Raw genomic sequence first — 27466 nt, forward strand, 5'->3', positions numbered from 1 at the left:
TCTTTATATATTCTGAACAGGAGTCTTTTGCCAGATATATATACAGCAAATATATTCTTCCACTCTGTTACTTACATTTTCGCTCTCTTAACAGTGTTTTTTGATGAACAGAAATTTTTTTAAAAAATGTAATATAGTCTAGTTCATGAATCTTTTTCCATTATGATTGGTACTTAAAAAAATCTCATCATAGAATCTTTTAAAATGGCATTTGTAGAGTGAGATTTTTCCTATCTAGTAGTAAGGCTTTTATTAGATAGCCAATGGTAGAGTGGAGTGGAAGTAGGATTTTGTAAATGAAGCTGTCAATAAATTTTGTTTTTCTTTAAGAAAAAAATTAAAGATGAATGAATAGGAACATTTTTGTATTATGAGAAGATGTTTTAACAAAGGGAAAATTCATTCATCAATTTTTTGTTTGATTAAATGCTCATAACTGTTTTAATTTTAAACAAAAAATTGTTTAGCTTTATTATGAGATGTTTTAACAAAGGGAAAATTCATTCATCCATTTTTTTGTTTGATTAAATGCTCATAACTCTGTTTTAATTTTAAACAAAAAATTGTTTAGCTTTAAACAGTTTAGAAAAAACTTTTTTACATATAAGATATTCTTGTAGTTTTCTGTAGAGCCATCTGGCTTTAAAAATCATTAAACGTATCAATACCAGAAAAATGTATCTAATGGTGTTCTAAATGTGATTGCTCATACTCATGTCTAATAATTTTTTTTTAATTTTTAGAACTTTTTGAAAATGAGCATGTACGTATTGGGCAAAAAGGTAAGCTTTTAATTATAAATGTTATTATTTCTGAAAAGTGAGACCGTCCCAGGTAAATGTCTGCCTCTAATAACCTCCAAGTGAAATTTAATCTCTGAAAAGTGAAAAACCTAAAGAGGAGTAATATTTAACCATGTAGATTATATAATGAGAATCTTTATAAGTAGGGAAAATGCATCATTTTGACTTTATCAATAAATGTCAGAGAAAGAAGTACACAGCTGGTTCACTAAAAAGGAAATGCAGACACATATTCCTCAGGGATGTTAGCTTAATCCATTCGGCAGTAGAATTTCATTTTAAAATCAAAGAGGCAGGTTCTGTCTTTGATGCACCCACACACCTCTCATTAGAGTTAATGGGAATATGCTCCCGCATCAGGAGAAAATATAACTGTAATGGTTCCCAGTGACCATTCACAGTGGCGTGGCTTAATAACCAAAGTGGCTCTTAGTCTTCTGGGGAATAATTTTTCCCTATCTTTTGAAGATTCTTTTCCTTGTTTTTATAAATCCTTTTTTGTCTTTGAGATATGAAGTACAGATTGGTCTTTGTGTCAGAATGAACCTTCTATGGCAATTATATTGTCATGTACCAAATTCGTACTTCAATTTTTAAAAATTGTATTTATTTAGAATTTATTTGTATGATTTGACACTTTTATTAAGAGCAATTGCAAATCAAAGAATATGCTTCATCTCTTTTTTATTTCATGATTCCTTTGTTTCTTCTGCTCATGTCATTTTCATTTAATATAAGATTATTTTTTCCATATCCTTTTAAGAAGAAAATATGAGAAAACAATACTGGCTAGATAAACATTAGCAGTTGTTTTGGTATGTCTTTTTTTGATTTTGCTTCATTTTGTTTTTTTGGACCTTTATTTCCAGACTGAATAGCTGACATTTTTATTAAAGAAAATAAAAATTAAAATGAAAGCAAAAGATAACATATTGATTGTGTGAACTTGGCTTCTTAAGAATAATTTGAGCCTTCTTACAAGGTTATGAGATCTTTGTTTCTGCGTCTTTAAAAATCCCTGTTTTCTGTTGATTTTGGCAAATAACTAAGAAGTCATTAATATCATAGCTAACATTCTTATATATTGTAATTCTTAAACATGAAACTTCATGTACCATACATTTCCAAATATTAGAACATTCATGATGTAGTAGAATATGCATAAGAAATTTGGGGTTTCCGTAGGTATGAATTAACTTGATAATGGAATCTAAAAATTATTTCATATACATACATGCAGACACACACACACACACACACAATACTAGTTTCAGATCCATAGAGCTATAGTTAAAGCAAAGTGATCTCAAAGTCCTTACATTAAGTCCCTCCTTATCCAGACTGGGTAGGAGGTGGAAGAGCTTAAGGCGTGCAAGTGGGAGGGCTGCAAATAGGGCTGTATTGAAATCCAGAGAATAAATTTTAAAAGGTAAAGATATGGTGTAATTATGTTAGATAGAAAGACTGAATTTCAGCTTCCCAAAAGATTTATAATTGAAGATTTCAGTGATGTTTCTTACATTCTGAGTTTTCAAAGGAGATTTTCATATACTTTTGATAGTTCTAGCAGAACAAGATAGTGCTGCTGCTCAACAGTACATCAGACAAGGAAGTCCCACGGCACTGAGAGCTGAATTGTGGGCTCTCATTTTGAATATTTCCAGCCAACCTGAGGTAAGAAGAAAAAAAGGGTGGGTCAGATTTTAGCTTTGGGGTATCTATTTTTCAAAAACCAGTTATTCAAAATTGAAAAAACTTTTGTTTCTTAATCTATTATGAACCCCCTTTTTAAATTTTCAAAATCACTTTAGTTTTAGGTTCTAAAATAAGATTTAACATATAGTTTAATCATTGTCTGCTTAATATTGAAGTTTTTGTTATTAATAATTAATGAAATGGTGTGACCTGACATATACAACAAAACAGTAAGTAAAATTTTGAGAAGTGGAGACTGACAATTTAGATCCATGAAGATATGTGGTTGAATACGGATGTTAGACTACAGAGAAATAAAGAAGGGCAACTCAGGTTAAGTAAATGAATTCTTTGTCCCTATAGGTACCTTTGAAGTATGCACAATTTTTATGGTTCTAGAAATTGACAGATTAAGTGGGAATGTTATTTTTCTATATGTAAGAACATTTTATTTTAGGAAATATGAATATGAAAAGAGATCACCAGCAGATGGGTAACAGAGTAAATAAAACAAAATTATGTAAGACATTGATTCTTGAAATATTCTTAGTGGGGATTTTTTTGTTTGTTTTTTGCTTAAGCCCATTAATCATAGAAGTTATCCATTTAAAAAATTTTAATGAATAGCACACTAATAGTTTTCTAGCCTGGTGGTTAAAAACATCGGTTTTGGAATCATACAGACCTGGTTTCAACTTCTAGCTCACCCAGCTCACTAGAAATATATCATTGAGCAAGTACTTAAATTTCTTCAAACCTCAGTTAACCCACACTTAAATATAGGTAATAATATTTATATCACATAATCGTCAGAATTAAATGAAATAATATACATGTACTTTTAACATAGTGCCTGGAACATAAATGATCACCATTAATAAAAGTAATCATAAAAGTTACATATTACATTTAATTATGCTATAAATAAATTATAATTAATAACTTTTTAAAGAAAATCAAATATTATTAATATTGTTACAAAAACTATACCTCTAACCCTTGCAAACTATGTATATGTGCATGTGTGTATACTGTGTTTTAAATCTCCCTCTGAACAGTTCTGTCAAAAATCACTTGCTTCCTTTGTGAAACAATAAAGCTTGCAATTTATTTCAGAGCAGTTTTAGACAAATGATATTGCTAACTTTTTGTTGTGACACTTTAGAGAAAATAGTTTATAAAATAGGTTTGAGTATATATTGGGCCTTTTTTTGGTGAGTATATCAATTCTTGTAGAAGAAGATACAACTCTTGTCCTGATCTAACTTTGTAGATGCACTGCCAACTTAACTGTATAGAAATCGGATTAACAAATTCTATCTCTTAGCAGAAGAATTACTGCCATTTCTAAAACAAATTTAGAATATTTCCAGAAGTATCATCCTAATAATCCCACATAATAATAAAATAATAATCCCAGGTAATCATTTTTTACAGTGTTCAAAAGTCGTTTTTACTACTTGTAGATGTTTTCTTGTAAAAGTAAAAAAATTTTAAGGCGGTTTTTACCCTTGAATTTTGGAGCTAATAGCCATCTGAGTTTTCTAATTGCAAAGTGACAAGTCTATTCAATATCTGTAAATAGAAATTAATATTTTCAGAAAAGCAACCCTGATTTTTTTATTAAAGCATCTTTTATCATTTGCAGTTAATTTCAGCTATGAAAGTGTGACCCCAATGAACTATAGCAGTTCCAAAATAATTGTTGTAGGTGGTACATTAGAGAAACAGAAAGAGAGAATGAAAAAGAATACTGCTTTTTATTAGGAATACCTTATTGGAATTTTTTGTTGAATCGCTTTTCAATCACATAAAATAAGCTGCACATATAATTGTAGTCATAGTTGAGGAGTTAGACGTAAATGGAAGATTCTACATTTCACAAACATAAAGCTATTCTTTAAAATCTATTTCAATACAAAGACTTTGGATATGATACTTGTGGTTCCTAGTAGTTAATTCTTTTCATACTCTGAATAGAATATTATCTAGCTTTCATTTTTTAAAGAAAATCTGATAGGTTTAAGAAGATTGCTTTTATATATTTCCTTTTCTACACATTTCTAGGTGTGTGTCAAAATATCCATATTTAGTAAACATTGTTTAATTTTTAAAATTTCAGTTTGCTAATTAAAGACAGAAAATGTTCCTCTACTTTTGCTCTAGGTACTTGCTTACTAATAACAATAGCCAAGACTAATATTAACATTTAAGATTTTCTTTAATGATTTCTTAGGAAGATTCTTACAACCTTACGTTGGCTCTTAACGATGCCTGATCTGCCTAGATTTTTTTGGTCAGCTCACTTAGTCTTCACACTGCCTGTTTCTGACCTTTACTCTCTTCAGTCCCTTCTCTTCAGTCTTAGCAAAATACTTCACTTCCTGATACTTAGAGAAAACAGAAGTCATCATTGGAAATACATTCAAATTCTTCCTGCCAAACTTGTAAACTTAATTGCATCAGTACCTGGTCCTTTCCTCAAATACTTTTATTTAAATGGAAGAAATGTCAGGCTGGGCACAGTGGCTCAGGCCTCTAATCCTAGCATTTTGGAAGGCCAAGCCAGGTGAATCACCTAATTTTGTGAGTTTGAGACCAGCCTGGCCAACATGGAGAAACCCTGACTCTACTAAAAATACAAAAAATTAGCCAGGCATGGTAGTGCATGCCTGTAATCCCAGCTACTTGGGAGGCTGAGGCAGGAGAATGGCGTGAACCCGAGAGGCAGAGCTTGCAGTGAGCAGAGATCATGCCACTGCACTCCAGCCTGGGCAACAGAGCAAGGCTCTGTCTCAAAAAAAAAAAAAAAAAATGAAATGTCTACCACTTAGACCTGTTGTCAGTGTTTAACCTTATTGACTATTCCTTTATTGAAATATTCCTTTGCTTTTGTGACACAGTGCTCTTTCTGGCATTCTTCATTTGTGGAGGGTCTTCTTTGTCTTATCAGTTAGGATTCTTGAGGGTCTGTCTATTCTTCATATATTCCTTAGCAAATATTACAAACTCCCAGAGCCTCATTTACCAGTTACCTCAAATCTATATGCCTTCTTCTTAGATCTCTCTTTTCTAAACTTCAAATGCAGCTGCTTAGTGAACCTAAGCACTTGTATATCTCACAAGCACCTCAAATTCAAGATGTCAACACTCTTCCTAAATTCCTTTTTCAGTACCACTGTTCATCAAGGAACCATAGCCAGAAACCTAGTGTCATCCCTAACTCCTGAATATCATACTGTATTACTCAATAATTATATTACTCAATAATTCCTTCTTGATTTAACTCCTAAACATGTTTCGCTACCACTCTCATTTCAAAATACCATCATTTCTTGCCTGGATTAAAAAAAAAACAAAACCTTCTACCTTATCTTTCTGACTTCAGCCTTGTTCCCTATAAATCCTTTTTTTTTTTTTTTTTTTTTTTTTTTTTTTTGAGATGAAGTCTCACTCTATCTTCTAGGCTGGAGTGCAGTGGTGCGATCTTGGCTCACTGCAAGCTCCGCCTCCCAGGTTCACACCATTCTCTTGCCTCAGCCTCCCGAGTAGCTGGGACTACAGGCACCCGCCACTACGCCAGCTAATTTTTTTTTTGTATTTTTCAGTAGAGACAGGGTTACACCATGTTAGCCAGGATGGTCTTGATCTCCTGACCTCGTGGTCCACCTGCCTTGGCCTCCCAATACCCTGCTTTTTTAAAAACTGAAATCTGGTGATATGGTTTGGCTGTGTCCCCACCCAAATCTTATCTTGAATTGTACTTCTCATAATTCCTACATGTCATGGGAAGGACTAGGTGGAGATAATTAAATCATGGGAGCAGTTTCTCCCATCCTGTTCTTATGATAGTGAGGGAGTTCTCACGAGATCTGATGGTTTGGTTTTATAAGGGGTTTCCCCCTTCACTGGGCACTCATTCTCTCCCCTGCTGCCCTGTGAAGAGGTGCCTTCTGCTATGATTGTAAATTTCCTAAGGCCTCCTCAGCCATGTGGAACTGTGAGTCGATTAAACCTCTTTCCTTTATAAATTATCCAGTCTTGGGTATTTCTTCATAACAGCCTGAGAATGGACTCATATAGTAAATTGGTACTGCAGAGAGTGGGGTGCTGCTATAGATATCTGAAAATGTGGAAGTGACTTTGGAACTGGTTAACAGCCAGAAGTTGGAATAGTTTGGAGGGCTCAGAAGAAGACAGGAAAATGTGGGAAAGTTTGGAACTTCCTAGAGACTTGTTGAATGGTGTTGACCAAAATGTTGATAGTGATATGGACAATGAAGTCCAGGCTGAGATGGTCTCAGATGGAGATGAGGAACTTGTTGGGAACTGGAATAAAGGGGATTCTTGTTATGCTTTAGCAAAGAGACTGGCAGCGTTTTGTCCCTGCCCTAGAGATCTGTGTAACTTTTGTCAGTCAAGAAAAATGACAAGACAAGTCTCAATTATTTTAGGAGGTTTGTTTTCCAAAGTTAAGGATGTGCATCCTGGAAACAGGCCTATGCCTTCTCCAAAGATAATTTTGAGGGCTCCAAATTTAAAGGGGAAAGAGCGAGGTATTGAGAAGTACACAATTTTTATGTAAGAGGTAGGCAGGGAAAAATAGTTATTCATGCCTGGCTCAGTGAAACTGCTTTTTTTTTTTTTTTTTTTTTTTTTTTAAACCTCAGATGACATAGACAAATGGAGCCAGGAAAAATGTGGGGAATCTGCCTTTTTATATGAGATAACATAGATAAAAAATAGGGCAGGGAAACAATCAGATATGCATTTGTCTAGTGGGCAGGGAGGTGACTGCACCTGTAAAAATAAGCTATCAATTTACATTGCCATAGTGAAATTTTAACAGAAACACCTTACAGTAAAGATCTTCAAGCTCACTAGGAATTTCCTTGTGGGTAAAATATGGGGGAGGTAGGTAGCTTTTCATCTTATAATCATCTTTTTTAGGAAACAAAAGGGGAGGCAGTTTTGCATGACCCAGTCCCTAGCTTGACTTTTCCCTTTAGCTTAGTGATTTGGGGACCCCAAGATTTATTTTCCTTTCACACTTTACACTCGAGAGAGATAATTTAGGGTAAGTATCTGGTGGAAGAAATTTCTAAGCAGCAAAGCATTGAAGAGGTGACAGAGCATAAAAGTTTGGAAAATTTGCAGCCTGACAAGGTGGTAGAAAAGAAAAACCTATTTTCTGGGTAGAAATTCAAGCTGGCTGCAGAAATTTGCATAAGTAATGAGGAGCCAAATGCTAATTGCCAAGACAATGGGGAAAATACCTCTAGGGCGTGTCAGAGACCTTGACAGTAGCCCCTCCCATCACAGGCTCAGAGGCTTAGGAGGGAAAAATGGTTTCCTGAGCCAAGCCCAGGGCCCCCCTGCTCTGTGCAGCCTCAGGACATGGTGCCTTGTGTCCCATGCTTCAGCTCCAGCCATGACTAAAAGGGGCCAAGGTACAGGTCAGGCCACTTCTTCAGAGGGTGCAAGCTCCAAGACTTGGCAGCTTCCATGTAGTGGTTGTCTAGCAGGTACATAGAAGTCAAGAATTGAGGTTTGGGAACCTCCACCTAGATTTCAAAGGATATATGAAAATGCCTGGATATCCAGGCAGAAGTCTGCTGCAGGGGTAGAGCCCTCATGGAGAACCTCTGCTAGGGCAGTACAGAAGGGAAATGTGGGTTGGAGCCCCCACACAGAGTCCCCACTGGGGCAATGCCTACTGGAGCTGTGAGAAGAGAGCCACCATCCTCCAGACCCCAGAATGGCAGATTCACTAACAGCTTGCACTGTGTGCCTGGAAAAGCTGCAGACACTCAATGCCAGCCTGTGAAAGCAGCCATGAGCGGGGCTGTGCTCTGTAAAGCCACAGAGGCAGAGCTGGCCAAGGCCATGGGAGTCTGCCTCTTGCATCAGCATAGTTAATGCTGGAATGAGTTGAGATTTTGGAGGACTGTTGGAAGGGCATTATTGTGTTTTGAATTGTGAGGACATGAGATTTGGGAGGGGCCAGGGTGGAATGATATCATTTGGCTGTGTCCCCATCCAAATCTCATCTTGAATTATAGTTCTTATAATCCCCACATGTCATGGATGGGACCAGGTGGACATAATTGAATCATGGGTGTGGTTTCCTTCATTTTGTTCTCATGATAGTGAGTTAGTTCTCATGAGATCTGATGGCTTTATAAGGGGCTTCCCCCTTTGCTGGGCACTCATTCTGTCCCCTGTGGCCCTGTGAAGTGGTGCCTTCCACCATGATTATAAGTTTTCTGAGGTTTCCACAGCCATGCGGAACTGTGAATCAATTAAACCTCTTTCCTTTACAAATTACCCAGTCTCAGGTGTTTCTTCATAGCAGCATAATAATGGACTAATACATCTGATATCTCAGCTTCTGGTTAAACACTTAAAAATCCTGTATTTTAAACACCTTAACATACTTTCTCTTTTCCCTATGTTTGTACATGTTCCATCTACTCTTAAAAAATCTTTTTTTTTTTTTGCCTCTTCCTCTCTACTCACTCCTTCTCATAGCATTGTACATTCTCAAGTCTTTTCTATCTTAGGAATAAAAGTAAATCTTAAACCTCATGTCTTTCCTAGCCATCTCCCTCTCCCTTTCCTTCCTTTCACAGCTACACCTGTGAAACAAAATTCTGTGCTAGACTTAATTTCATTATTTACTTGATTGTATTAATATGAGTTAAGTAATGCTGAGTTAATCACTTGATCTCATTAATTACTCAGTTGATTGTAGTCTGACATACACCCACCTCCACTACATGACTACAGCTACCCTAATTAAAGTCACCAAGGAATAGTGGACATATTTTAGTTCTTATACCTACAGTATTGATACCAGTGCCTACTTGATCCTTGAAATATTCTTGGTCTTTACTTTAGTTCACCCTGTTTTCTTAGCTCTTCTTTCTCTCGTTTTTCTTTGTTTAGTCTCCATTTGGATTCCTCTGCTGGATCTTAAGTGCATGTATTTCTCAGAATTCCATTTTGATCTTATTCTATTCATTTTCCCTGAACTGTCTCATCCACAGGTCACCTGTTCCCTAATGGCTTCAACTGTGTTTTCAATACAAGCTTTTGTTTAAGCCTAAAATTTATATTTCTAGTTGCCTAGAGTAGCAGTCTTCAACCTTTTTGGCACCAGGGACCAGTTTCATGAAAGACAATTTTTTTTCCATGGATGGGGGTGTGGGTTGGAATGATTTCATAATGAAACTGTTCCACCTCAAATCAGGCATTAGTTAGATTCTTGTAAGGACCATGCAACGTACATCCCTTTCATGTGCAGTTCACAATAGGGTTCACACTCCTATGAGATTCTAATGCTGTTGCTGATCTGACAGGCAGTAATGCTTCCTGGCCCACCGCTCACCTCCTGGCCCAGTTCCTATAAGGCCATGGACTGGCCTGGTACCAGTCTGCACGCTGGGGATTAGGGACCCTGGCTAGAGAACTCCGTTATATGTTTCACATATATCAGACTCAAAAATATATCATATGTCTGAAAGAAAAATATATCATGTCTAAAAGAAAAGGCATAATCTATACCTCAATATTTTCTACAAGACACGTTGAATTGTCTTTGCACCATGTTGTTCTCTCCCTGAAATGCCTTCTCTGCCTTTTGTCTACTCATCTTACAATTAGCTATAAACTGTTAGGAATTCTGTGGGTTTTTTCATTTCCCAAGAGTATATTTGTTTTTCTTAAGACAGTATAAATCTGTGTAAAATACCAAAAAAGTACTGAAATTAAAATATTCTCTGATGCTAAAAATTGGGCTACTTTGTTTTTCAAAGATTGCTTTTTATAATCATGATTTATGACTCTTACATATATATACATTACCAGAGCTTATATCAAATAGCCTTTTAAACTATTCTGTTTATATTGGTAATCATTAAATTTTATAGATCCTTATATATTTTATTGGATAAATTAAAATATTAACATAAAAAATTTGTCTCATCGATTGTAAGCCTATGGTGTAATTCTGACTTTCCTACCAATGTTTTCTCTCATGTTATATGGATAAATTACACTAAAAACTATTGAAATCAAATAGCATAGACTGAGGATTATGGAAACTATTTCCGTCACCAGCTATGACAGTTAACTTGGCCAGATCTGATTTTTTAAATGTGAAAATTCAGAAAAGAAACTAGATATTTCCAAAGTCTCTTTTAGGTCTCAGATTCTCCGATATGTTTTTTCCCTCCAGAATTGAGAATAGATTTTTGTCTAAGCACTGTTATCTGTCTAAAGTCATAGATATTAATTTATTCATAGCATTTAGATTGTGTCTAATCTTTCGGGAAACATCTTTAGTTATTCAGATTGGTGAGTGGGGATCCTTGTATGAGTACAAATTATTAACTGCATACTCTCCTGCTATTCAGACAGCAGCCAGCCCCATAACTGGTTTAGATGCTTTTAGATCTTTAAGCACTATAATTGGGTGGGAAAATAATGTGTTTTACTTAATTCAGCTTACTATTTGCATCCGTTTGTGAGAAAACTCACAATTTAAAATCCACATAAAAATTTTGTTTTGAAAAAATAAAGGGACCATGAGGTATATGATTTTGTCCATGTGTCAATAAAATATACTGCACAATGGTTGATAAAGAACAGCTGAACTCTTAAGAACTCTGTCCAAGCTTATGCCTAAGTCACCAGTTAACAAAGGCCTTGATTTAGTCTAAAGCTCTGTGAGGTTAGGTTACTTGTCTATCTGGATTACTGCTATACTTCTATCTTCTAGCCAGGAATATTAAACATCCAATAAAATTTTAAATAAAATATACTAAAAGTTGAGTTAATGTCCTTTGCAGGGACATGGATGAAGCTGGAAACCATCTTTCTCAGCAAACTATCACAAGAACAAGAAAAACACTGCTTGTTCTCACTTATAAGTGGGAGTCGAACAATGAGAACACATGGACACAGGGAGGAGAACATCACACTCCGGGGCCTGTCAGGGGGTAGGGGGCTAGGGGAGGGATAGCGTTAGGAGAAATACCTAATGTAGATGACAGGTTGATGGGTGCAGCAAACCACCATGGCGCATATATACCTGTGTAACAAAACTGCATGTTCTGCACATGTACTCCAGAACTTAAAATATGATTTTTAAAAATATATATATATATACTAAAGGTTTAATACTGTTAAGCTATGTGATATGTTATTCAAGAGAATAAGGAAAAGTAAAAAACATTATTATGTATATAGTATATTTGTTAGATGCAAATATCAATAAGTTTTTAAATTTACTTTATATTTTGTTAGACATTAAAAGGGTTATATTGGGGAAAGCCAATATATTTCAAGTAGTTACAATTATGTCAGTAGTTGTCAAATGACATTAATAAAACACAGCAGCCATTTGTAATCAAATCTTTAAATGAACTACTGAAAAATAATACAACTATTTCCCCAAACCAATAATAAATTTAAACAGAAATGTTGAAGCTCTTTTCATTAGAATTGGGAGTAAGGCAGTGATTATTCACCAGTATTATTTGTCATAGTTTTTGAGGTTCTAGCTGAAGATGTGGAAATGAGTTCGTGTATGTTTGGGGAAAGAAGAGATACAGTCGTCTTCTTTGCAGATGATCATGACTGTATACCCAGAAAACCCAATAGATTTTTTAAAAATTACAAACAGGGATATGAAATAAATATACAAAATCAATAGTTTTTTCTCTATTATCAATAATGAATTAGAAATAGAATAGTGAAAAAATACCTCACAATGGTAGAAACATTAAAATATCTATAAGATAAATTTAGCAGGACAGGATCCATATGAGGAAAATTATAATACTCTATAAAGAGCAATAATGTTCAACTCTTACATAGCACTTACCCTGTGCCAGATACTATTCAGAGCATATTACATGTATTAATTCATTTATTCCTCACATCAACCTACAGAGAAGTTGCTGTTATTTTCATCTTTTTACTGAGGCTCGGCAAAGCTTGTTAATTTACCTAGGGTCACACAGCTGAGATCTGAATCATTCTTGGGTGGAGAGACTTAATGTCATTCATAAAAACAGGAAAGTCTTAATATTATAAAATTTGTCAGTTTTTCCAAAACAAATTTATTAGAGAATTATTTTTGTTTTTAACTGGATGAAATTATCTTAAAGTTCTTATGGAGATTAAATGTTCAAGAATAGCCCAATAAATTATGAAAAATAATGAATGGTGAGTCCGTAAATAGATCCAGGTCTAGCATTTTATTTCAATTGGAAATGCATGGTTTATTTAATAACTGATGCTGATAATTGTCCATCTTTCTGAAAGAAAACAGACCTTTTGATAACTAGGTACAAGAATAAATTCCACGTGGATTATAAATATTTTTTAAAAAATTTAATTGACAATTTTAGAAATAAAATTAGGAAAATATTTGTATAAACATGTGGTGGGGGAGCCTTGCCCAAAGCAAGTAAGAAAACCCAAAGCCATAGAGTACTTTTGAAAAATTGTCAATGTATGTTGGCAAGGATGTGGAGAAAAGGGAACCCTCCTTCACTGTTGGTGGGAATGTTAGTTAGTAGAACCACTATGGAGAAAAATTTGGAGATTCTTCAAAATACTAAAAATAGAGCTACCATATGATCCAGCAATCCCACTCCTATATATATACCCAAAAGAAAGGAAATAAGTACATCGAAGAGATATCTGTACTCTCATGTTTATTGCAGCGCTATTCACAATAGCCAAGATTTGGAAGTAACCCAAATGTTCATCAGCAGAGGAATGCATAAAGAAAATGTAGTACAAATATACAATGGAATACTCTTCAGCCATGAAAAATAATGCGATCCTGTCATTTGCAACAACATGGATGGAACTGGAGGTCATTGTGTTAAGTGAAATAAGCTAGTCACAGAAAGACAAACTTTGCAGGATCTTACTTACTCGTGGGAGCTAAAAAGTAAAGCAATTGAACTCATGGAGATAGAGGATAAAAGGATGGTTACCAGAGGCTGCTAAGGGTAGTGCTGGTGCAGGGGAAGTGGGGAAGGTTAATGGTTACAAAAAATAGAACAGGTGAATAAGACCTAGTATTTGCTAGCACAACAAATAATAAAAATAATTGTACCTTTAAAAATAAGTAGAAGACTATAATTGGATTGTTTGTAACACAAAAGATAAATGCTTGAGGCATTTACCCTGATGTGATTATTACACATTGCATTCCTATATCAAAATATCTCACGTAACTCATAAGTATATATATCTACTATATACCCACAAAAATTAAACATAAAAATTTTAATAAATTGTCAATCTATACCATAAACCAAAATCAAGTAACACATTTTTGCAATACAAATGACAGTTAATCTTCCTTATAAACAACAAATCTAACAAATTATTAAGAGAAAGATAATCTAATAGAAAAATAGGTATATGTTACGAATGACAAATCATTGAAATGGAAATTCAAATGGCCAATAAATATATGAAAGGTTCTTCAACTATATTGAGTTGGGAAAAGTGCAAATTAATACAACAATGAGATGTTTCTCATGCATGAAAATGTTTAAAAGAGGTGAGTACATAGATAAAATGTGCTCTCATGTTGCTGGTGGGAATGTGAATTGATTTTTTTTCTGAGATTAGTCAGGCAATTTGTGGCCCAGTTTAAGATACATAGAGCCTTGGCCAGGCGCGGTGGCTCACGCCTGTAATCCCAGCACTTTGGGAGGCCGAGGGGGGCAGATCACCAGGTTCAGGAGTTGGAGACCATCTTGGCTAACACGGTGAAACTCCGTCTCTAAAAAAAAGAAAAAAAAAAAAAAATCAGGCGGGTGTGGTGCTGGGCGCCTGTAGTCCCAGCTACTCGGGAGGCTCTGGCAAGAGAATGGCGTGAACCCAGGAGGCGGAGGTTGCAGTGCGCCGAGATTGCGCCACTGCACTCCAGCCTGGGCGACAGAGTGAGACTCCGTCTCAAAAAAAAAAAAAAAAAAAAAAAATACATACAGCCTTCAGTCTATAATCCTGCCTTTGCCAATTTATTCTGTAGATATAAAAACATAGTGCCTAAGATTTATTACAACATTATTTGTAGGGACAAACAACCTGAGTATCCATCTATAGGGATATGATTAAACAAATTGTGACAAATCTATACCACAGCTTTAAAAATATTAAAATGTATGTAACTATTAAAAAGAATGAGTTAAATGTGTATTGTTTAACAAGAAGGAAAACCATGATATAGCATTAGGTTAGAGAAGCTGAATGATGAGTATGGTATGATTCCATTTCATATTGAAAAACGACAACACAAATGCCCAACTATGATTACATAGTCATATAAGCATGGAGATAGGTATAAGCATGGAAGAATACAAATTACAAATAACACCACAAATACAATACCAAATACAAATAATATTAGTTATTTTGGGACGGTTGAATGGAAGGAAAAAGGATGTTTAACTTTTTCTTTATTTTACTTTAGATTGTTTCACTTATTTTAATGGTCATATATTAGTTTGTAATTTTAAACTTATTTTTAAATAGAGGCAAAACCCTAAACGTAGCTTTTGCATTACTCTACTTATGCCAACTGGCAGGAATTGATATTTGAATTAGATGCTGTTTCTACCATTAAGGAGCCTGCATTCTAGCCAGAGATATGGATTCAGTAGATACAATGGAAGATAAATAAAATAGTAAAATAATTTTGCTTTAGTTAAAAAATGTAAACATCAGTGAGAACCAATTAAGCCTTTTTAATTAAAATTTAAATGACTAAAAATAGCCAGTAAATGCCCAGATCATCGTTAGGCAAAGAGCACTTTGACTTAAGCCAAAGAACTATGTATTAAACATCTTTCACGATGAAGAAATCATATTTCAGGAAACATAGAGTCAGATTTTATCCTGGCAAGGCAGCTACATGCAGTAAATATTCCTCCTTGTCTCAGACGACCCTATCCCACAACTCTTCTGTGAGGTCAGGAGGAGTCATACAGATCCGCATGTGCTAAATTGCCTTTGGGTTTGAGAGGAGGATAGGGCTAAAGTGCCTGAGAGGTGAAAGGAGGGATTTGGAGGAATACACAGGTCGGCTAAAGCAACCAGATAATATTTCCATCTCTCGTTAGCATAACTATTACCCAGTTGATCCCTACCTTCATCCTTAATGCCCCGACCAACTATGAACCTGATGCTTAACTTGATTACTGTCTCTAGTCCCTCCTCTCCCTTCTTCCTTTCCTCCCTTATTCTCTCCACTTTCCATTTTCCCTCTCTTCCACTTCTTATTCTTTATTACATTAAACATTAGCCTAATCTCATTGTTGTGCAGTTAATCTGATTTTATAATATTGTGTGGCCATATTCTTGTATTTATTTATTTATTTATTTTAGAGACTGGGTCTCAGTCTGTTGCCCAGGCTGGAGAGCAGTGGCTCAATCATAACTCACTGTAACCTCAAACTCCTGAGCTCAAGCATATGGGACCATATTCTAATACTAAAAGCTGACTTTATATCCTATATGATTGCTTTTACTACCAGGAGTGCTTTGTTATGCTTAAGCTTTTTATTTTGTAATAATTTAGGTATTAGAAAGGCAGTATAAAGTAATCCTTCTGAGTTTTTTGTATAGGTTGTGGGGCCAGGTTTCTTGAGGTTAAATCTTACTAGCTTTACGGTCTTCAATAGCAAGTTACTTTTCTCTCTTGGCTTCAGTTTCTCAAGCATAAATGGGAATAATAATCACTGACCTAATTCATTTTGTTGGTTTGGGATTAAATGAGTTAACTCATGTAAAGTGGGTAAAATAGTGCCTGGCACCTACAAGTACTTAATAAATATTGTATTTGCTATTAAAGTTAAATTCTAGTTAACTTAGCAAATATTGACAGAATACCCACCAGGTGCCAGATGTTATCCTAAGTGATAGGAGTAAGCATATTTATTGAACATCTACTATTAGTCAGGCATGAGGGTTATAGTAGTGAATAAAACTGAGTTCCTGCCCTTCTTAGTGTTTAGAATACTATTGATTATTATTTGAGTTTGAGGCTGACTTTATAAATGTGATTGACCTTTAATTTTTTGTTTTACTTTTAAATTTAGGATGTCTTGTATTATGAGCAGCTTAAGACTAATGTGATACAACATGACCTTTTGGTGGACAGTCTAATCTATAAAGTAAGTAAAAGTCAGCTTAGTTTTTCCTTTTCATTAATATAATTTAAAATTGAGATTCTTCAGTATGCAGAGCCTGTACTATGTATAATGATATATATTAACCTTGAAAAATAATTTTAAGTGATTAGATTTATACATATAAAGTTAAAGTTGGTGTTCAAAATTTGCAGTTTGCATTCTCTGTTATCTTCTTTCCCTTTGAAGCTGTCTTCATGATTCTTTCCTAGTCCTCCTATTTTTTTATTAAGATAAGCATTTCTTATATCTCTAAATTCAAGCTTTCTACACAAACCAAGTAAAAAGGCAACTGAAAAGCAAAACTGGATTATGATATTTTTATCTTATGATTCTTTAGGGCCTACTTGTTTATTTTCTTTATACTGAAGTCATTTTTAATTTTTAATTTCTTTTAGTTTCTAGACATGGCTAAGTATATCTCAGGTTTTAAGGTAGAGACACATTGAGTTTTTGCCTCCAAGCATCTGATAATCAAGTTGAGAGCCGAGTTAATGCTTTCATCACTGAGCCAAAGAGGGTCCATTTTCCAGTACACAATAGAAAGCCAAGCACCAAAGCACTGGGTTTTTGTAGCTAGAAAGGTTTGATCGGACTGGATCCTGCCATGGGGTGATGCCAGGACTTGATCTGATTGAATCCTGGATACTGCCATGTGGTGTCCACTTCTTAATTCAGACCCCACTCCTTAGTCCTATCACATAGGTTCCACCTGTGGTTGCATGCTTGGTTCATCTGGCCATGCTCAGGTTATGTGACCTTCAACCTGGAGGTCCATGGCAACTGAAAAACAGCTCATAACTCTGTTTCATAGAAGTTGAACCAGATTGGTCTGGTGTAGCGAATGCTTTATGTGTAATATAGGATATGAATAATTCTGAATTAATATTAGGCAGTTTAAAAGTGTTAGATTTAAAATTTAGATTTGAAATATAAGGGAGAAAGGCATATTATTATAGGTCTCAGAAATGGGGAAAAGAAGATTACATATTGAGGACCTGAAAATGTGTCTCAGTAGAACATGGCCAGGGGTAATAATAACTATTACTAACAAATGACTGCTTACTGTGCCATATAGTATTCCAAACTCTTTACATAGATTGCTATTTAATGCATACAACTACCTAAGAGTAGCAGATGCCAACATTTAGGCTATGCATTATAAATGCATTGTTTTTCTGCAGAAAAACTTGCATTCTGTAAAACCACGTGTTAGAAATAACAGAGCTTATGGACAAAACAGGGTTGGGGTGGAAATTTTTGCAACTTTGTAATCAGAGTACTAACAAAGGCAATCATTGGTAGCCTGGGAGAAGAATCAGACAGCTCAGGCAGGCTGCTCTGGTAGGAGCTATCAAAAATGTATAAAAATAATAAAACAGAAATGCTGAAATAATGCAAGTGGAAGTGGTGCTCTGGGCCACTGGGGCTACTGTTAAGGTGAGCACAAGAGAACAGCAGTGGAGAAATGTGTTGGGCTCGGAGCGTGCCCCTCTGAAGAGGGAGCCCCAGTGCCAATGCCCATTTTTAATGTTCTTAAAATGCAACTATGAAGTCTCATGCCTGTGCAGCAACAGCTGAGCTGAAGACATTTTTTTTTTCCTGCTGATGGTTATAATTCTCCTCCCTCTGCTCCAGCTCCTCTTGCTTAAGAAAAATTGCATCTGAACCAATACAATTTCCATGTTATACTAACATCATTTCCTTACTTACGAGCAACATAGTGACACGTGTGTGATAAAGCAGAAAGTAGTTATTTTGCTATTTTACAAATGAGGAAATTGAGATAAAGAAAGAAATTTGTTTAAATTAACATATTAAGTAGTGAAGCCAAGATTTAGACCTAGCCAATCTGATTTCAGAACTGTGTTCTTAACCACTAAGCTCTACAGTAAGTGGAAATGAGAGTTTAGAGGATACAGTCCTTTGATGGAAAGTCTTGTATCTCACAGAGGTTTTTCACTAGATTTGGATCACAGGTACTACTATTAAGTTTGAGGTCAAATAATTATGCTCAGTGGATTATTTTATCAAAAATGTAAGAGATCTTTTGGCCTGTAAGACCGTTAGCCTCTTTTCTAATCAAATGAGAGGAAACTCACATGTGAAAAAGCTAAAAAAAGTAAGGAGTGCTAGGATGAGAGTTCTCTTTGTCGCCAAAATGAATTTCAGTTTGAGTCAGTAAAGAAAATCTGTTCCAAGAAGAAAGTAATTTGTGCCTGAGGAATTGAATGAAAGTTTTGATGGCATCTATGCTGTGCACAACATGAATGTTTTTAGGAAGATACCTGTCTCTGGTTATTTTTGACTTAGTTGGGCTCTGCCAATCACTCCAAACATTATTGAAGTCAGCTGTTGAGGGAATGATCATTTAAAAAAAAAATCCGTGTTATTACAGCTCCCTATAGCAAAGACTTATTTTAAATTTAACTGAAAACAAGGTGGAATTCTTTTAAAGGTTAAAGGAATGAATGGAACAAGGCAATGTTACAAAATCCGTAGTCAAATAGCTCAAACAGTCTACAAAATTCAACCAGGCTGAATAGTAGCAATCAGGGGAGGATGGAAACAGGTTGATAATAGCAATCAGGGGAGGATGGAAAGCATAGATGTTCTGAGCCAATGATGTTGTGAGTACAGAACATCATCGAACCCTCCCTAGGCTAATTTATTAAATGGTTCTGTTTTGTTTTTTTTTTTAACAAACTTGCCTTGTATCCATACTTTCTATAGTTTTCAACTATTTACTATAATCTGATAATTTATACTAGTGTTTTTCAACCTTTCTTCATTATCACGCTCCTGGAGAGAGATTAATTAACTTGTCTCTAATAAGAAAAAGTAAATAACAAAAAATAAGATTTGGATGGATAGGGATGAGCTCTGATCGGCCACATACCATTGTAATATGTGAAATTTGTTGACCTCCAGGAACCAGTTTTCATGCTCACAGAGGCAATAGTATTCCCCTGTTGAGAATGCGTGATCTCTACCTTTGTCTAGGTTGTCTTCTGACATAGAAGGATGGACCATTTCTTTCTCCTTAATCTGTGTCATTACGGTTTTTTCAGAGTTAGCACACATTCGCTACCCCCAGAGTCATCTACAACTCTTTCCATCCTCCCCTGATTGCTACTTTGCTCAACAGCCTGGTTGAATTTTATAGACTATTAGAGCTATTTGACCATGGATTTTTGTAACATTTCTTTGTGATTTTCCCATGTTTTTACTATCATGCCAGTGAGATTGTAGACTTCTTGATGGTAAACATTTTTTGTTTGTCTTCTTTTTTGTTTGTTTGTTTGTTTTTTGAAGTTTTGATTTTCGTATCCTTCATCCCAACTTGTTGAATTTAGTATATATTGGGTCTAAAAACATGGTGTAGTTACATCTGGAGATTTTGGATACATGTAAGATTTGGGATCTATATTTACTTATAAATAGATGAACAATATTATAAGTAAAAGGACTTTTGGTGAATTTTTTAAAAAAAGCTTTCTGGATGTTTACTCTTTATCTGATACTGTGCTAGGCATTTACCCATCCTTTCTGAAGTAGGCGGTGGTATCCTCATTTATGGATACGGAGATCTAGGCTCAGAGTTACTGACCAAAGTCATACAGCTAAAAGTAGTGGAACTGGATTTCAAATCTTAGTTAAACCTGTTGGAATTTCATGTTCTTTACACTGAAGCACACAAGCAGCAGGTTCCAACTCTGGACATAATATTCAGAGACAATCCTGGGGGAAACAAACGTTTTAGTTCATTTTTCTAGACTTTTGTTCATTTGTTTGCTTGTTATTGGAGAGGGGTACCTATATACTGATGAATTATATCACAGGAAAATATAATTAATTTCTATTAATAATTTTATCATATTTAATTTTACTCACTCATCAAACATGTATTGGGTATTTAGGTGCTAAGCACTGTGGTGGTACTACGTATACAAAAAACATTTAAGATGTTGGAGCTCAAAGTGGCTAAAGTCTCATAGGGAGGCTCATAGAAATCATTAAGGTAGACTCAAGTCAGAAAGTGAGAATAGGAATATATTTAAAGAAGGAAACTAATATGCTATCCAGGGGAAGTCAATGAACTGGCCCTTAAACTCATAATACAGAAAATCAAAGTTCTTGCTCTCAGTAACAAGTGGTGACTTGCAAGTGAATAATCACAAAGGCATGGAAGATATTTGGTCTTTTGTGGGAATGGCAAGAATTTGGACTTGAACAGTGAGATTGGAACAGTAATTTGGGGCCAGATTGTTATGGTTGTTTCTGGATGTTATGATTGCATCTGCTTTTCTTTTCTAGCTTTAAGCCATCTAAATATTAGATTAAAAGGAGATAAAATTGAAATAAATATTAAAGAATTACTAGTGGGACCTTAAAAAGTATGAGGAATTCGAGGTCAAATAATGTGTCACATATATTAGTTCAGTAAATATATAGCAATGATAAAATCTAATTGAGAAGTTTATAATCACGAAGTAATAAATTTATTGCAGTAGTGCTTCTAAATACTGTGTGTATGCTTTAGTACTACAGACAGATCCATTTGGGTTCTTTTCAGTACTGTCTATTTTTAATTATAGGATGTGAAGTTGACAGCAAGCAATGATGATTATTATTTTGTATTTGAAGATTATTTATATCAGGTAAGTTTAAAAATTAAAATATATAGTGTTCTTGTTTTAGGTTCTCTAAATCATGATACTTTAAAGGAGATATCTCTGTTGTTGACTATGCCTTTTTGTAATCCATGGCATGCTTGTCAGATGAAATGTTCTAAGTTTGGGATAAGATTACCTTTTGTTTTTACTGTGAAATTAGATAGGAGAATAAGAGTTCCCAATTGTTTCTTTTTGTCATATATGGTACAACAAGGAGGTATTGGCAGATAAGTTTTCTATCTTTGTTATTGGCACAGATGCTTAAATCAGATGTCAAATTCATATTTAAGCCATTCCAAGATGTTTGGAGAAAGCATTTTGCATTATAGTTTTAAAATTAAAGATATTGAATAAATAATGTTTCAAAATCAATTTGGAGTGTCGTGATTATCCTTTGATCATTTCATTTGCAGATATTGTGGATGCTTGGATTCTTACTTTTTCACATCTAGAATAAAATCATTTATCATAAATAGAAAATATGCAATTTATATAGAATTGCCTACATGATGTTCTTTTTTTAAAAGATTATATGTACATATTAATAATTTGATTTTGAATGAATGTCAATACAGATGTCATAGAGGAAATACCTAGATTCTACACAGCAATTTCTGCTCGATTAAATGTAAATTGGTCCCTGCTGTTTGTATGAGCAAGTTTTTGTTTGATAATGGTGTTGTGGTGTATATATGTTTAAGAGAGGATATAAAGTTAAATAAGCATCTCTCAAGAAGGTTTATCATATGTTCCAAGAGCTAAAGTATAAAGACTTTATAAGACTTATTTATAAAGTTAAAATTTTAAATAACCCCAGAAACAATTTGAAGAGATTCCTGTGATTTCAAATGCATAATTAAAATTTTTTATTTTTTTAAATAGTGGACTTAAAATTCCATTTTAATATAAAGGTAGTTATTAATTAAAAGTTGGAGAATACAAAAATCTTCTTCTAAAAATTTGTTTATGTAGCTAATATGTAGCCCTGTACCTAATTCTTAGTACTCAGTAAATTTTTGAATATACAGGTATATCTCACTTTATTGTGCTTTATTGTGCTTCACAGATATTGTTATTTTTACAAATTGAAGGTTTGTGGCAACCCTGCATTGAGCAAGTCTATCAGCACCATTTTTTTCAACAGCATGAGCTTGTTTCATATTTCTGTGTCACATTTTGGTAATTCTTAACAATATTTCAAACTTTATTATTGTATCTGATTTAGTAATCTGTGATTAGTGATCTTTGATGTTACTACTGTAATTATTTTGGAATGCCACAAACTGCACCCTTAAGATGGCAAACTTAATTGATAAATGCATGTGTTCTGATTGTTCTACCAACTGGCCATTACCCATTTCTCTCCCTTTCCTCAGGCCTTTCTATACCCTGAGACACAACAATATTGAAATTAGGCCAATAATAACCCTATGGTGGCCTTGAAATGTTGAACTCAATGGAAGTTACATGTCTCTGACTTTAAATCAAAAGCTAGAAATGATTATGCTTAATGAGGACGCATGCCCAAAGCCAAGATATGCCAAAAGCTAGGCCTCTTGCACCAAACAGCCAAGTTGTAAATGCAAAGGAAAAGTTTTTGAAGGAAATTAAAAGTGTTACTCTAGTGAACACGTGAATGATAAGAAAGGAGAACAGCCTTGTTGCTGATATGGAGAAAATTTTAGTAGTCTGAATAGAAGATCAAGCTAGCCATAACATTCCCCTAAACCAAAGCCTAATCCAGAGCAAGGCCCTAAATCTCTTCAATTTTATCAAGGCTGAGAGAGGAGAGGAAGCTGGAGAAGAATAATTGAAAGCTAGCAAATGTTGGTTTATGTGGTTGAAGGAAAAATGCCATCTCCATAACTTAAAAAATGCAAGGTGAAGCAGCAAGTGTTGATGTAGCAGCTACAGCAAATTGTCCCTGTCTAGCAAAGATCATTGATAAAGGTGGCTATACTAAACAATAGATTTTTCAGTGTAAATGAAACAGCTTTCCATTGGAAGAAAATGCCATCTAGAACTTTCATAGCTAGAGAGGAGAAGTCAATGTTTGTCTTCAAAGCTTCAAAGGATATGCTGACTCTGTTGTTAGGGGCTAATGCAGCTGGTGTCTTTAGGTTGAAGCCAGTGCCTGTTTACCATTTCAAAAATCCTTGGGCCCTTAAGAAATATGCTTAATCTACTCTGCCTGTGCTCTATAAATGGAACAAGAAAGCCTAGATGACAGCACATTTGTTAACAGCATGGTCTACCTAATATTGTAAACATATTGTTGAAGCCTACTATTCAGAAAAAAACATTTGTTTCAAAATATTACTGCTCATTCACAATGCACATAGTCACCCAAAAGCTCCGATGCAGATGTACAAGGAGGTAAATGTTGTTTTCATGCCTACTAACACGACATCCATTCTGCAGCCCATGGATAAGGGAGTCATTTTGACTTTCAAGTCTTATTTAAGAAATACATTTTGTAAGGCTATATAATGTGATAGATAGTGATTCCTCTGATGAATCTGGGAAAAGTAAATTGAAAGCTTCTGGAAAGGATTCACCAATCTAAATACCATTAAGAACATTTGTGATTCATGAGAGGAGGTCAAAATATCAACATGAAAAGGAGTTTGGAAGAAGCTGATTCTAACCTTCATAGATAACCTTGAGGGGTTCAAGACTTCAATGGAGGAAGTAACAGTCACTGTGGTGGAAAAAGCAAGATAATTGGTATTAGAAGTAGAGCCTCAATATGTGACTGAATTGCTTCAATCTCATCATAAAACTTAAATGAATGAAGAGTTGCTCCTTGATAAACAAAGAAAGTCATTTCTTGAGATGGACCCTACTCTTGGTGAAGCTACTGTACACATTGTTGAAATGACAACAAAGTGTTTACACTATTACATAAAGTTAGTAAAACAACAGCAGGGTTCAAGCGAATTGACTCCAATTTTGAAAGTTCTACTGTGGGTAAAGTGCCAACAAACAGAGAAATATTTTGTGAAAGGAAGAGTCTATCAATGCAGCAAATTTATTGTTGTCTTATTTTAAGAAACTGCCACAGCTGCCCCAATGTTCAGCAGCCACCACCCTGGATCAGTCAGCAGCCATACACATTGAAGCAAGACCCTCCACCAACAACAAGATTACAGCTTGCTGAAGATTCAGATGGTCATTAGCAATTTTTTTTTTAGCAATAAAGTATTTTTAAATTACGGCATGTATATTTTTGGGCATATGCTATTGTACTTAATAGACTATAGTGTAGTATAAACATAGCTTTTATACATACTGAGAAACCAGAAAATTTGTGTGATTTGCTTTATTATGATATTTACTTTATTGTGGTGGTCTGGAACTGAACCTGCAATATCTCCAAGGTATGCCTATATAAATAAAATTAATTCTTCATTTATACAATAATACTAGTTTGCCAATAACCTCTATACTTCAAAAATACAGAATGGAAATTATCAGTTCCTAAATGGTGGTCTGAGAGAAGCTCCACGGAACCATCCTCAGCAGGAAACCGTAACTAGTGAAAACTATTTTTTTTAAAGTATTTAAAGTCTCTGGTAATTATCCTAAGGTTACATAAAAAGTCAGCAAACAAGAAAACATTTATTTGAGAAAAGCTACTAAATCTTGGTAAAAATAATTTGTGGCCCTTGAGTCATGACCTGCTTTTTGCCTCCCCTCACCCCTAGATTAGCATGACAGAAGCTTCAATTCAGCCATGTGTGGCTAGGAAGATGGGGCTCCCTTTCCCTCCAGCTCCTAGTTGAGGGCTACAGTATCTCCATAGGAGGGGCAGATGGCCAGTATTTCTTATCTCCCTCAGCTCCGTGTTGCAGATGCTAAATTCTAGAGAGTACCATCAGGAAGTTGTCAGATTCCTTCCCGTAGGGCAGAGATCTTGCCCAAAAGCTCTGACTCCACTCAGCAGGTCAAAAATACTAGGGCCTCAACTGCTTTCACCTCATTTTGTTTATAGAGGGGAGAGAGGTTCCACATGGGAAAGGCAAGCTGAGAAGACCAGAGGCTACCACCCTCACCAGTGTCTTTCTCACAAAGCAGAAGTGTCACTCCAAGAGAAGTAGGCCACTGTCCACAACCCGGCTCCAGGGCAATGACTCAGAGATTTTGGCCAGAATGGGAGACAGCCTTAACAACAGTAACTCTGAAGCTCTCCTCAAAGAACTAACTTTATATGGAGTACAGGAAAGTTCCAACCTAATGGGGCTCTGAACAATGAAGATTTTAATGGTAAACACTTAAGAGTAACAAGCTAAAAGCATAGCAGCTGGTTTACCAGAGAAAGCCAGAGACAGAGATAGCTAGGAGGAGTCCTGATGGGATAGGACAAACCTCAAAGACTGGCCTCAAAAATGACCTCACAAAGGACCATACATTTAATTGAATCAGACTGTGTTACAATTTATGCATGAGGACATTGTTGAAAACAGTAGAATAATCAGCTGGCAATTAGAGGAACCTAATACCTGGCTGTGATATCGAGAAAGACAGAAAGTTTAACACAAAGATCGGGGAAGAGACAAAGAGCCTGCTAAGTTAGCCAGGCTTGGTGGTGCATGCCTGTAGTCCCAGCTACTCAGGAGGCTGAGGCAGGAGAATCGCTTGAACCCAGGAGGTAGAGGTTGCAGTGAGCCAAGATTGCACCACTGCACTCCAGCCTGGGTGACAGAGCAAGACTGTCTAAAAAAAAAAAAAAACCCTGCTAAAGCCAGTGTCATTGAAAGATGATTGTGTGTATGCTCAAGGTGGCATACTTTGAGGTACATCAGAGGCTTCATATTTTGGGAGAAACAGACTTAAATGAAATATTTCAACCAAGTCACTAAACAAATAAGCAAATAACAATCATGAGTTCCAGCTGCTTGTAAGATGGCCTAGATGTTGTACTTAACCAAATAAAACTTCAAAGCAGCCATTATAAATATATTCAAAGAACTAAAGGAAGCCATGCTTTAAAAAGTAAAGTAAGGCCAGATGCAGTGGCTCACACCTGTAATCATAGCATTTTGGGAAGCTGATGCAGGACAATTGCTTGAGCCCAGGAATTTGGGACCAGCCTAGACAACGTGGCAAAACCCTGTCTCTACAAAATAGAAAAAAAATTAGCTGGGTGTAGTGGCATGTGCCTGTTGTCCCAGCTACTCAGGAGGCTGAGATGCGAGGATAACTTTTGCCCAGGAGGTCAAGGTTGCAGTGAACTGTGGTTATGCCATTACACTCCAGCCCAGGCGACAGGTGAGACCTGGTCTTGAAAAAAAAAAAAAAAAGGTAAAGTAAGGTGTGATGACAATGTCTCCTCGAATACAGAAGTTTTAAAGAGATAGAAATTACATTTTTAAAGTACCAGACCGAAATTCTGGAGTTGAAAAGTACAATAATTGAAATGAAAATTTTATTAGAAGGACTCAAAAGTGTATTTGAAAAAGCAGAGAAGAATCAGTGAACTTGGAAGAAATCAAAAGAAATTATATCATTCGGCAGTTCCAAGATGGCCAAATAGGAACAGCTCCAGTCTACAGCTTCCAGAGTGAGTGACGCAGAAGACAGGTGATTTCTGCATTTCCAACTGAGGTACTGGGTTCATCTCACTGGGGCTCGTCGGACAGTGGGGGCAGGACAGTGGGTGCAGCCCACCGAGTGTGAGCCGAAGCAGGGCGAGGCATGGCCTCACCCAGGAAGCACAAGGGGTCAGGGAATTCCCTTTCCTAGCCAAGGGAAGGGGTGTCAGACAGCACCTGGAAAATCGGGTCACTCCCACCCTAATACTGCAGTTTTCCAAGGGTCTTAGCAAATGGCACACCAGGAGATTATATCCCTCACCTGGCTCGAGGGTCCCACGCCCATGGAGCCTTGCTCATTGCTAGCACAGCAGTCTGAGATCAAACTGTAAGTTGGCAGCAAGGCTGGGAGAGGGGCGCCCACCATTGCTGAGGCTTGAGTAGGTAAACAAAGCGGCCAGGAAGCTCGAACTGGGTGGAGCCCACCGCAGCTCAAGGAGGCCTGCCTGCCTCTGTAGACTCCACCTCTGGGGGCA

At 35.8% G+C, this 27466-nt stretch overlaps 1 protein-coding gene across 10 annotated transcripts in view; it reads left to right on the plus strand.

Annotated features, from left to right (window-relative positions):
• Positions 1-27466, plus strand: part of TBC1D19 (TBC1 domain family member 19) — a 277728-nt gene that overhangs the window by 80314 nt on the left and 169948 nt on the right. For all 10 annotated transcript variants that reach the window (XR_010116325.1, XR_010116326.1, XR_010116329.1 and 7 more), the window contains 4 exons: positions 744-782; positions 2365-2477; positions 16631-16705; positions 21319-21381. Coding sequence is in view for 5 of the 10 variants with exons in the window: in XM_055245489.2 (XP_055101464.1) it covers positions 744-782; positions 2365-2477; positions 16631-16705; positions 21319-21381 (290 nt within the window). In the remaining 5 variants the exon portion in view is untranslated. The remainder of the gene's footprint in view (positions 1-743; positions 783-2364; positions 2478-16630; positions 16706-21318; positions 21382-27466) is intronic.

The sequence above is a fragment of the Symphalangus syndactylus genome, chromosome 16, assembly GCF_028878055.3.
Source record: "Symphalangus syndactylus isolate Jambi chromosome 16, NHGRI_mSymSyn1-v2.1_pri, whole genome shotgun sequence".
In the NCBI taxonomy this organism is placed as follows: Eukaryota; Metazoa; Chordata; class Mammalia; order Primates; family Hylobatidae; genus Symphalangus; species Symphalangus syndactylus.